Below are 12715 nucleotides of genomic sequence, written 5' to 3'. Positions count from 1 at the left end.
CCAACCCAAGTCTGAGTAACAACTGTAAACGAGCAAACTAGATAGGAGCAGAAAACAAAAAAACAACTAGGGTCATAAAACCCTTAAAGGCTACCATATTATTTTTCATCCTTTTCCTTTCCTTTCCGAGCCAGGAGCACCCTTGCCCAATCCTTAGCTAGAAACTTATAAAGGAGCTTGTTATCCTTCATGTGCAGCCCCGTTTCGTCCTTCTCCTACGCCAGCAATTGGAGGGTGGTAGCAACAGCATGGGTAACCTTCAGTGCAAATTTAGAGGAGTAGAATCCCTCCTCTAAGGATTTGACCCTTTTTTCTATCTGTGCCTTCTTCTCATTTTGTTCCTCCTCTTTCTCTTTGTTTTCTTTTCAATCATTTTTATACACCTCTTTAGTCTTTGTCAATGGCTAGTTCTCATCCTACAAAACCTGAGGGTTGGTAAAAACATTGATTTTTTCCTTAACTGGAGAGGAGATGGTGATAGGGGAAGTGTTCACTTTGCTGCTGTCCTCATAGAAGGTAATAGGCTAAAGGGTAAAGCCCGCCGACACGTGTGGTCTCGGTGGTATTGACATTACCAAAAGACACCTAAGTATTATCAACAAAGTTTTCACTTTTTTCTTTCTCCTCATTCCCCTTTTCTCTCTTGGAGTCAGAATGTTTCTCCTCCTCCAACTCTCTTTCATTATTTTCTGAACTCTCCTCCTCTGCCTCATCAACCCTAAATCTATTAGCCTTTTGTTTATACTTTGCCTGTGTTTTTGCAAGCCTTCCTGACCTTCTCCTACCCTTTCAACCTCCTTCCTCGTCTGAATCCTCAATTTCCACCTCCACTGGTTTTTCAATTTTGATTTTTTAACTACCCTTTTGTTCAATAACCAGTTTTGGGTTTTTCTTTTTCTTATTTTCTCTGCTAGGGGAAGGGCACGGAGTGTGGATTCTGGTACCAATGCTGGTCCTCAGCGAGGAATTATGGTGGTGGCGCTGATTGTCAACCACAACAACCCTAGGGAGGCAAAGGGCAAGATAGAACTGGTAGACTCTAAAAATCAGGCCCTGGTGTATAATGGTAAAATTATTACCCTTACTTCTCTTCTCCCTAACATCACTAATCATATCGTCAAGGGAATGTAACAGAAAGAACAAAATAGAAATGAAGTCTCTATTTCTAAAATGGTTCACGAGGGGGAAGTGATAATAATAATAAGCTCCAAACCTGCCTTTGAGCGTGAGGTACTTCATTATCACCAGACAAACATCTTCCCACGGAGCTAGTAGCTTATCCCTTCGAAAGCCTCCTCGATAGTGGACAAGTTCTTCATCCTCTGCAAAAAAACTATTCATGTTGGCCTCATTTGCTATTTTTGTAACCTTCTTCCATTTCTTCCCCTTCATGGACAACCCAGTAGCCATTGCAATAACATCCTCATTAACTTGGAACGTAATACCATTTATGATAACCCTACGGTCATTCCATCTGTTCACAAACTGAAGATAACAATTTTTGTCATTACCTCGCCATTGCCTGCATATAAGGAAGAAATCCCCCTTCTTTTAATAGGAACCAAGTTGCCATCCTATCTTTGAAATTTTCTATCTTTGTTGGCTCCAGTCAATTCAAATCTCCACCCATTTCTTCCCTGTTAATTCCTAATCTACCAACTTTAGTAATTTGCATCTAAACCTTCTTGTCGTCAATCTTTCTGTCGACAATGATATTATTAAACATCAACAACACAACAATGATGCAAATAACCTCTATAGGATTTTTAAACTTCTCGCAAGCAAGTTTTCGGGGCGCTTCAAAATCTCATTCATTTTCATTATGGGATTCGTGTGTACTTAGCATCATTACTCTACCATCCTTGAAATCTCTAACAACATCCGTAATTATATCTTTCGTACTTTCAAAAAGGAAATAATTTAACTTTCGCATTGTGTTACCATAATGGTGAAGTAACTCATATCTCAAATTGCATCTATTTATTATCCAGTTTGTATGACGGTGTCTCGTCATCTTTCTCTTATACTTTCTATTAATTTTAGCAAATTTTGCCTTCCTAGATATAATACTGCCAAAATTGGCATTGATCTTTATTTGTCTAGCCATGCTTAATTTTGGTTCCCCCCTTTCCTTGCAAATCAGGGTCTTAATTTCCTCCTTTAGGATATCCATGCTTCTCCAACACGTCATTTCCTTTAATTCAAACCCCATGGCAGCCGCAACATCTGCCACTAAATTACCTTCCTTGTATATGTGCTGCAACTAGACTTTTTCCATCCCGTTTATGATATGACTAATATTTGTGATGATATATTGGATATTCTAGCTGGGCTGAGAAGCTCCCTTCGCCATATTAATTATTAATTTGGAGTCACCTTCTATAGTTATTTCTTTTATTTGCATTTCATTGATCAATTGTAGACCCCAAAGTAGAGCAATCACTTTAGCCAAATTATTACTTCCCCGACGAACATTCCCAGAGTAGACTAGCAGCGCATCACCATTTCCATTCCTCAGCACTCCACTCGCCGCCTCTATTCCCTTTCTTGCAGCACCATCGAAGTTTAGCTTAAGCTGTATTATTGTTGGTGGTTTCCATCTTGTTTGCTACCTCTTTATTACCTTAGAGTTATCAAATTGGTTAAAATTCCATTGAATACCCCACTTTTCCGCCATTTGGCATTCCTTCCTTCCTGGTTCTTCCTTCGGTGTTTTACATTTGGCAATCCTTATATTTTCTTTCAACAGTTTCACCATAATTTCTATAAGGTCTTTCCTCTTCTCGAAAGTTTCTATTGTTTCTTTGTTTCCATATGTGCTAGCAAATATATGGTGGGACAATTCTCCATAAGAATACTAGCTTGGGATGATAAAAGGGACAGTCCCAATTTTCCACGAATTGACTTAAGTTCTCCTTCAACACACAACATAGTCCAAATTTCTCTGACGCCAGCGACCAAATCTTTAGGGTATATGGGCATTCAAGGAAAAGGTGAGATATTCTTCTCTTTTCCTTTGCATAGATAACATCTGTTTGTGATAAAAAAGTCCCTTTTTTTCAAATTGTCCAATGATAGTGTCGTGTTATATTTTTAATTTCACTTTCACTTTTTGAAAAATATAACTAAAATTCACTTTTTAAAAATGTTTTTAGGTTACTTTATCTTTAATTTTTCACTTAAAGTCACCATAGTGCACTTTATGTTATAATTTTAAGTTAAGTTACTTTTTGATTTTTCACTTAAAGTGACTATATAACTATATAGTTTCAGTTTAATTTTTTATTTTTAACTCAAATGCTCATTTAAATGTAACTTTGTAAATGATATTTATGTGTTGTATTTTTAAATATGATAGATAAATATTGTTTATGTCTCATTTAGCAACATTTTTTTATGAAATTAAGTTGATTAAATGACTTTAAGTTATCAAAAGTGGACCTTTTTGATGTCACTACATATAAAGTTCAACTTGTAAACATAAGTGGACCTTTTTGATGTCATTGCATCAAAAGGTAAGTTTTTATGTCTTTGCATCCAAAATGTGAGATTTAACTTAAAATGTGCATTTCCCTCCAAAAGGTGCGATTTTGATCACTTGCACATTTTAAAACATGTCATTGCTTCCAAAACGTCCGATTTGCCTTGTTGAAAGATTTTAAAACATGCTATGCACCCAAAAAGGTCCAATTTTTACTAAAAGCATCTTTTAAAATGTGTATTGCCCTTCAAAAAGTTTGATTTTGAAGAAATGCATGTATTTTCCTTCCAAGAGCTCGATTTTGATCATTGATGGAGATTTTCTTGATGGATTAGCATGAGATTCTCTCCATTGAAGGCATTTTTGCTCGGCAATGAGTTTTCTTGCATCAAGAATGGATTTATTATGGTAAAAATTGTTTATGGAAGCTCTATTCTAGGGCACGTTTTTGAAGAAAACTCCAAATACATCCATTTTTTATCAATGTTTTTGCTCCAATCTGAATCGATTTGGTCTTATTTGGTGATTGCCTTGCATATTGGTGCATGATTGATGTTTAAACACCAAATCGATTTGCTCATGCTCCTTGGTGAAACACATTTTTTACCAAAAACGTCCCATGAGCATGCATATCCAAAAGCGTTGTATTATGGAGCATGAATAGGGCACATTTTGTCACCTTTTAACAAGAACTCCTTGTTTGCTGCCCTCTCCCATTCAAATTTCCAAAGTTGGAAAAAGTCTTAGCATTTTTGGAGAATATTTTAACATTGGAGCATATTTCTCCTTCACTTTTGGCACTTAATCTTCATGTAAGTGGACTTCTTCTTTCTTGCTATTTAATTTGTGTTTATCTTGTTGATTTTATGTACATAATTGCTTGATGATTGCCACTTGTTGAAATCTATGCCATAGAAAGTGCATTTTTCCTTTAAAAATGAAGAATTTGTTCATTTTCATGATTTTGGTTCTTTCCCAAGTTCAAATTTCGAATTTGTGTGTTGAAGTACTTTGCATCTTGGCATGTTTGAGTCACTTTCCAAAGGTACATTTTTCTTTTGTGTTTTTGTGATTTGTGCTTGCTTGTCGATTTTCTCCACTTTGGAGAAGTCACAAGTTCTTTCCCAAGAACTTGTTGCTTCACTTCATATGAAAGCATCATCGCGTTCCATATTTCGTCTCCATGCCACAACATCTCACATCTCATTCGACAAATGCGACTACACGTTTTTTATCTCATTCACCATCCGCACATGCATGTAATCTCATTTTCCGCTTCCATTTTCACTCCTCACTTTTCGCATCCTCCATCTGCATTTGCATGTCATATCACTTTTCATTCCTCATTACATGTAATCCATTTTCTGTGCAATGACATCTTGAAAGCCCAAGTCACTTTCTAAAAGTCAAAATTTCTCATTTGCACGCATTCCCATGCGCCAAACACTTTGCTTGAAAAAAAAAGTTAAAGATATTGATGGAAAGTTATTTCGAGTTTACATCCGAACATCGTCAAGCAAGTTTTCAAAGAGTCAGAGAATCCAGAATGTGCCAATCTACCAAAGGAGAGTTCACGACAACTTGAGCAAGGAAAGCTGGATCATATCAAGATTTCAAATGACAACGGACAATTCATCAAAGAGAGTTAGAGGTTATCAAAAGACACAACACCATAGTTATCAAGGTGAATGCAGTGGCACAAAATATAGGAACTTTCGATCTTGTGATCTTCCAAGATTGCATCAAGTACAAGGCCTTTAAGGACAATCCCTAGGATTGTTTCAGTTCTCTTTCAACTTCTTTCTTCTTCTTTCATGTGAGAATGTATTACATGAAAATGTGCAATTACATGTAATACGACTTACATGTGTAATTACATTTAATTCGAGTTACATGTACATGAAAAGATGTAATGTGAGTTGCATGTAACCTTTTTTTCTCTCTTCTAGTTAGACTAGGTCAAAGTTGGTTGAGTTTCTTCCACTTTTTCCTCCACCGTTTTCTCAACTCCTGTGCCTATATAAATAAGTGCCTCCTTATTGTAAAAATCATCTTTTGTTGTATGCAAGAAAGCTTTGCCACATTTGTGCAAGCATAACTTTGATTGTATAGTATGAATATGGGAGAAAAGTGAATAAAAGAAGCAATTGAATTCGAAGCTTTGTCTAGAAGCAATTGTGATAGAGCAAATTAGAAGCTTTGACTGTAATTTGTGCCTATTGTCTTTGATTCATGTTATTATTGTGTGTTCAATAATAGATCACATTGATTTAAGAAGCAATTAGAGCCGAAGCTTTGACTGGGAGCGGTTGTGGAAATATATAGCTAGAAGCTTTGTCTGTAGCTTATACTTCTTTCTTAATTTGCAAAATAGTTAAGTTATTCTTACTCTTAAGAGTCTTTGTGCCCTAATTTCAAAGCTTTTATAGAAGTACAGTCGGACTTAGAGCCAAACCGGTACATTTTCAGCTAGCCTTTGAGTTAGTGAAGGCTTATCGGTATCACCGTTTCTAGCTCTTGATAGAAGTGTAGTTAGAGATTCACCCTGCCCATTACTCGCTCCACGAGTAAGTGGATTCTTTCTTGAAAGATAAGAAGAAAGGATATTGGTAACACCCATTTTATAAAATCTCTCGACTTCTTGCTTACCTTGAGTTGATCCAAGAAACAGTGAGAAGGGGGAACTTGCCCTTTAAGGAAGGAGAGACTTTGTCTCACATGCTTTGGCTGGTCATCCTATTTTGCGACTGAATTTTTATCCAAAACTATCAGTTGCAAAATATCCACCCAACAGGGTTTCATTGTTTTTGTTAGTATTTTGTATTTTGATTGTTACATTACAAGGTGAGGGTCCCTATATAGGTTTCCTCCCTAAATCTAAAAAAACTAATGTTAATATTTAAATGTATTGTCTCTTTGGTGTAGATTGTGTTTCTCCATGGCCCATTTAGTAGATCTTTGTCCAAATTATTCCCGTAAGGATACAAGGATCAAATCAATTATAGAGTCACTTGGTGGAAAGGGGTAGACTTAAGTGGCTAATTATTGCTCCAAACCATTTTCTAAATGATTCCAAACTCCTTTCGTTGGAATCTATTCTATTTCAAAGGCATAGGAGGCCAATGGAACGAAGCAAGCGTGTGAGATAGTTCTCATTGCCTTTCTACGGCCAAACACCTTTTCTTGGTTAGGACTTTGGAAATGAATCTTGATGTTGTTTTTGAAGGCTCAAAAGATTTTTCAAAATGGGAGAAACCTACCCTCAACATGCTTAAAGCAATGTGCTCAATGATCCCTCCCCAGTTATGTTAAGAAAGGTGGGTAGGCAATTGACATTGGATAGGCCGCCTCCCCTTTTAGGTGGTGCTTGAGTGCCTAAGCTTGATAGAAGATTGGTGGTTCTTGGCTTTAGTTCACTAGCGTTGTAGTTGGTCTTATCATTTTGAAAATGTTATGCTCTATTGTTAAGGGTTTGAAGTAGTAATTTTGATGTTTATTCTCTAATACATAAATAATTGGAACAAGCTTTTGCCCACATTCACAAATAAGAAATAAAATAAAATAAAATAATATATCAATTAGTTTAATAGAATAATTAATCAATTGAGAAAAGGAAGTGATTCCTAATATACTAACTATGCCTTGGGATATATATCAGAGCATATGTTCCAAGAAGTCGTTCTTGACATCTTGGTGTTTTGAGGAAAATTGAATGTTGAAGTCCTCGATGGTTGGCTTTGACAATTAGAGGTGCATTAAATAGTCAGTTGGTTCAAGATCCTAAGAGGACCACATTCACGCCACTTATGGTGTGAAACCAATGTTTTGTTTGTGAGTAACAATTTGAAGCAAGGAAAACCACTAATCTTGGTTGATACTTTGTCGGATTTTAGTTCTTTTGTATTCCAAGCCATATCTAATAAGGACCTAGTGCTTGAGCTGCTCTTCAATGGTGAACCTGTAATTTTGAATCACTTAAAACATAACCTAAACTTAACCAACCTCGTGCATTTGTAACAAATATTTACCCTTATCATCCAAACCTGCACTCCCCTTAGAACTATGCTATAATAAATTAAATAAGGTTTTGTTTATTTCTTTGTTCTCTTTTTATGGGTTTTATGCATAAAACAATTTGATATTATGTTTATTTTTGTATATGTTTATATTCTACCTCCATTGGGGATGTTGTTGGGTTTAATTCTTGATGGAAAATGCCATACATACTGATTGTGTCCTTTTAACTTAATCAAAACTAGTTTTTCGTTTTAGGCACTAGCAGAGATGTTATATTGCAGATTTTTTCTACAAGATTTTAATTCACCTCTGCTTTGCTCACGTTGTTCCCTTAGTGTCCCCAAATTTTGGCCCTTGAAACCCATTCTCTTGTCCCTGTGTCCCCCCATTAGGAAACTCCGTGGAACTATGGTTTCTTTAAAATATTATTATATTTGTATTGTAAAGTACATGAAATAGTTTCTAAGGTTGATTGTACATAGAATATAAGTGTATATGTGTGTCAAATTTATTGTAAGCAACTAAATACAATTGGAAAAGTTAAAAATTTACTTTTAAAAGTCCTTTGTACAAAAGCAGAAAAGTATAATGCTAATTTAAGTTACCCTTTTTGCTTGCAGTGCTACCAAAGGTTGGTTGAACCCACCATTGCGCTTTACTGATGAGCCATGCCGACATAAAATATTAGATCTTGTTGGAGATCTTTCTCTATGTGCTCGAAATGGTCATCAGGGCCTTCCAGTTGCCCACATAATTGCTTTTAAGGTTGGTAGCTCTTTTAGACACTTTCACTTTGAACACACAAACACAAGATTGTACATATATTGACCACTTCTTTGATATGCCTTTTAGTACCCTTATGTTTAGGTTTTGGAAACTTGGTGTTTTAGTATTATATTAGTATTTAGCATGTGCAAGTAATATTATGTGTAAATTGTAATATAGTATCTTTGATGGGTTTTGAGATAACTATTATCATAAGCAATTGGAAAATGTAATGACCCGAAGCAGCACTATAATGTTTGAACCAGATTTTTCCGTTTTCCCCTTAATGCTAACCCCAGAATATAAACCCTCTAATCAAATAACCTGCAAAGGTGAACAATAGATGATAACCCAAAAATATATTTCTGCAACTCCTAAATATAATATTCAGAAATACATACACATGAAAAAGAAACACGAACAACAAATAAAGGCCAAAACTCACTCCAATCACTCTGTCTTCTTCAAAATGGCATTAAAGGTGCAAGCATATGAAAATGCCGTACAAATCAGAGTACTAAACCAGTAACTTTCCCACAATTCGGAAATACATTGTTGCATTAGATATCAGCCATACCATAACCAGTAACTTCTAGATAACTCTTAAACATTATTGTATTATACAATAGAAATACAATAACCAGAAAACTATAAATCCAATCTTAAACATAGTTCTACAGTCAGATTGGAAAATTTAAGAAAAGAACCTGTAAGCACAACAGAGACACCTGAATTGATATCTCCACTGACAATGGGTTTGCGTCCACTGCTTGCCTGCACGAGGGGCTACGTCCTCACACGGGCTGAAAGCTGAAGCTTTTTGAATGACTCTCACAAGAGAGAACTGAAAATCTGAATAATAAATTAAGCATACCAACAATGAACTTCTTTCCTTTTTTAATACACAATTTTTTGACTATTCGGCTCCCCTCTGGCCTTCGTCCTATTCCTTGTGACTCTTCAACTTCTCTTTGATAAATTGTTTTATTCCTCCTCGTCCTCTTGTGACCACATGGCATATTAATTTGACCTTTAATAATAAAACTCTAGCTTACATAGTCAAATTTAATATTGTAAATTTGTTTCCTCTTAGTAATTCTAATGCCCCCGAAGAAGGGACATTACAAATCTCCCCTCCTTGAGATTGCTTGCCCTCAAGCAATATGTACCAAGATCCCATATAATTCTATAGTTAATCTAGTAGCCCAAACCGACAACAAACACGGGCAAGTTGTGAACCATGATACAACTCTGCAAAACACCTCTCAACCAAATTCCTGGGTCCCATATTACTCTTTGAAGAAATGTTGCGCCTATAAACTGATCAACACTGATCATCACCATAATTAGCCTCAAACTGAATAGAACCACAATAAAATCCTCATCCAGCCATAGATACAATCTACCAACACCTAGATCCCAAACTCTGTTATGTTGCCTCACTGCTATGATGATATAAAAATATATCCAGGGTCCATGTATAATCCAGTAGAATGTGAAGACTTGACCTAGGCAGATGATGTAAGAAATGAACTGCTCAAACGCTGAAACTATCATCCCATGGATATCAAAGTTTGTACTGGAGAATTCTCAAACGCATAGGTGCTCTGAGTATGAAAGATGTTGAAAATCTTCCCGCAACCCTCAAAAAAATACTCCACGAGAATTGTTCAGAGGCTGATGAAGAAAATTCACCCAACTCCTGAATGAAATGAAATCAGAAACTATGTTGGGACTGATCAAATGATAAACAACGGAAGTTGATTCCTCATTCCCTTGCTGAGATTCAGATTCACTACTAGAATCTGAGCCATGATCCCAAAGTCTGAAATCAAACTCTTCCTCTTCATGGAAAACAAGAGAAGATTCATCATGCAACACAAAAAGAGGATTGTCGGATGTCCAATCAGCAGCAACTTCAAACAAAGGGTTGTCACAAGCTGAAAGCATTTTGAAGCTTTGCTACTTAACCGTTTGGGGCAGCTACCCAAATCATACATCTGCTGAATGCTCTCATATTCATCAATTACCTCTAGGAAAAACTCCTGCCTCTCTCTATCCTCCTGCTTTTGAGAGTGATTCATGATCCTAATCTGATTTTCTACCTCCTGAAGAGAAAATCGAGCATCATCTAATGCCTCATGAGTATCCTTAAGCTCCCTTGTGAGATCCATAATCTCATTCCTTTCTTTACCCAGCTGATCAACAAGAATTTCAGCAACCTTAAGAATGTTATCCTTGTCGGAAAGAAAATACAAATAATCTGATTTCATGGTCTCAAGAGCTGTTATGATCACCTGCAAATCAGCAACAAGCCAATCTCCTTCCACTCCCCTTTGAACCCTTCTGTATAGATCTTCCACCAACTTATGAGTGTTGTCATAACGTACCAGAGAAGTCAAAATACTATTTTCATTAACCTTCAGCTAACTCCTTAAGGTGTGCATTTCATGATTGTTATTTTGAAGCGGTTCATTGTTTTGCAGGGTCATCTCGATAAATAATCTCGAGTGCACCCACCCTCATCCACCTGTTTGTCAACGCTCACCTCCATTTCACCAACAATAAAACTTGTACCTCATGTAACATCTTCTATGTGATCACGAGAAGGCTACCCATCTCTGATCGTTGTCTGCTCTTCAATTTCAAGATCATCCGAATGATAATTTTGGCCTATTGGAATTTCTTCATACACCCCTGTGTGTCGTTTGTAAAGAGATCCTAGGCCCACTCCAGATACTTATTTTTTTCCATATCAGTCATATTTTGCTGACCTAGATAAAAATCCAAGTAGTTGCTGAATGATAAATTGTTCTGAATTCGGATAGGAAATCCTTTGTACTCTCCATAAATGTCGAGTAACTCAACTTTTACAATGGAATCTAAATTTCGGACTAACAATTCTTGTGGCTTCATAGTAGCTCTCTTGATAATATCCAATTCCTTTCCTGATTTTGTAATCCAGGCAGTCTGATCTGCTTTTCGAACTTGATAGTAACTACCCAATTGCAATCTAGCAGCGCTAAACTCTTAATGGTACTATCTGATTGTAACGTTTTTTTTACCCTTCTGCACAGTTATATCATAGGGCCTAGAATACAGTGATCCACCCTATATTCTTTAAATTTTCTGCAATTTCAACTCTGATACATTTTCGCAAACAATTTTCCTGCAAATGTGCAGGTATATATATGCTTTCCAGTTTGATATGGATTTCTTTTTTTATTTTGAATGGATTGCATAATAACAATAGAGAAAGCACACAAGGTTGCAGGCTTAATACCAATAATGCACACAATAAGAATATGGCAGTCACAATGTTACTCCTAACCTGTTTGTTGCACTCAGTTTGTACGTGATAGCAATCTGAAATCAAAGCTAGACTTAATAACTGAAATCAATGTGCAAATGTTCCAATGATGCTCAAAAATGCACGTATCAGACTGCAATAGAAGCTACAACACTTGCGAATGATAAATAGCCACACCTTAGCTCTAAATAGCTATTCAATAGTCTCCACCAAGTATGCACACAGCTGAGAGTTCCCAAATACTGTTCACAATGCTTATGCTACAATCTCTTGATGACTGAAGCTAAGTTGCCAACCAGTCTGATGATGTTGTAACCAGATGTATGTATGTATCATGCCAAGACAAGATAGTGTCGTGAATATTGTAGAGGTGATATCACCAAGATACAAGCTACAATATTTGATGTATGAGAATGATAGATGCCTTGATGAATGAGCACAATATATGCCCACGACCTCTGATATATGTGCCTGACATTCACAATCTCTATCACAACCTCCAATGATACTGTGATTGCATGTACAAATATGCAGATGCCTAATCGCAATCCTGAATGGTGGCAGAATATAGGAAAATTGTTGATGTTTGATGTCACCCTAGAAATATATATTTTTGATGTCACTGGGTTGCTCGATGAACCTTGCTAACTTAGTTGGAGACGATCACTAAGCTCTACGTATCCAATTTGATATTGCACTCCTTGAGATCTTAGATTTTGTTGTTCGCTAGCCAACTCCCCGAGACAATTTTTTCATAAAAGCTTGATTGATGTGACAATCACCTCCACTATATCTCAGCTCTATTCCGAATGCTCTCCAAACATTGATTTTTCGAATTTCCTCCTTCACGTGTTATATGGAAAATACAAGCTTCTTTGCCAAATAGAATGATTTAGAATCCACTCACAATTTCGGTAAGTAGCACTCCCGACACCTGTCACTTAATTCGAATTGGTAATCGAATCAAATGAGTAACGTCCTTGGCCGGGAACCACACGATTACCTTGGTGTCTGCAACAAATAGTTTGTTTATATTGCTAGGTGTAGAGGCCTGCCTATGCCCGTCAGGAAAAGCAACAACAAATAAAAATTTCTACTTAACGTTATCTGCCTTGGCTGTTATTCAACATGTAATACACCTG

General features: G+C 36.4%; 1 protein-coding gene across 7 annotated transcripts in view; it reads left to right on the top strand.

Annotated features, from left to right (window-relative positions):
- Positions 1-12715, top strand: part of LOC149542221 (putative UDP-3-O-acyl-N-acetylglucosamine deacetylase 1, mitochondrial) — a 149784-nt gene that overhangs the window by 100898 nt on the left and 36171 nt on the right. For 5 of the 7 annotated variants that reach the window (XM_089797235.1, XM_089797233.1, XM_089797232.1 and 2 more), the window contains exon 6: positions 8119-8263. The exons of the other annotated variants lie outside the window; for them this stretch is intronic. In XM_089797235.1, coding sequence (XP_089653361.1) covers positions 8119-8263 — 145 coding nt within the window. The remainder of the gene's footprint in view (positions 1-8118; positions 8264-12715) is intronic. 7 annotated transcript variants of the gene reach the window in all.

This window comes from Cupressus sempervirens, chromosome 8 (genome assembly GCF_028749045.1).
Source record: "Cupressus sempervirens isolate cs-2001-9-10 chromosome 8, ASM2874904v1, whole genome shotgun sequence".
Taxonomy (NCBI): Eukaryota; Viridiplantae; Streptophyta; class Pinopsida; order Cupressales; family Cupressaceae; genus Cupressus; species Cupressus sempervirens.
This window is presented reverse-complemented; position numbering and strand designations above follow the sequence as displayed.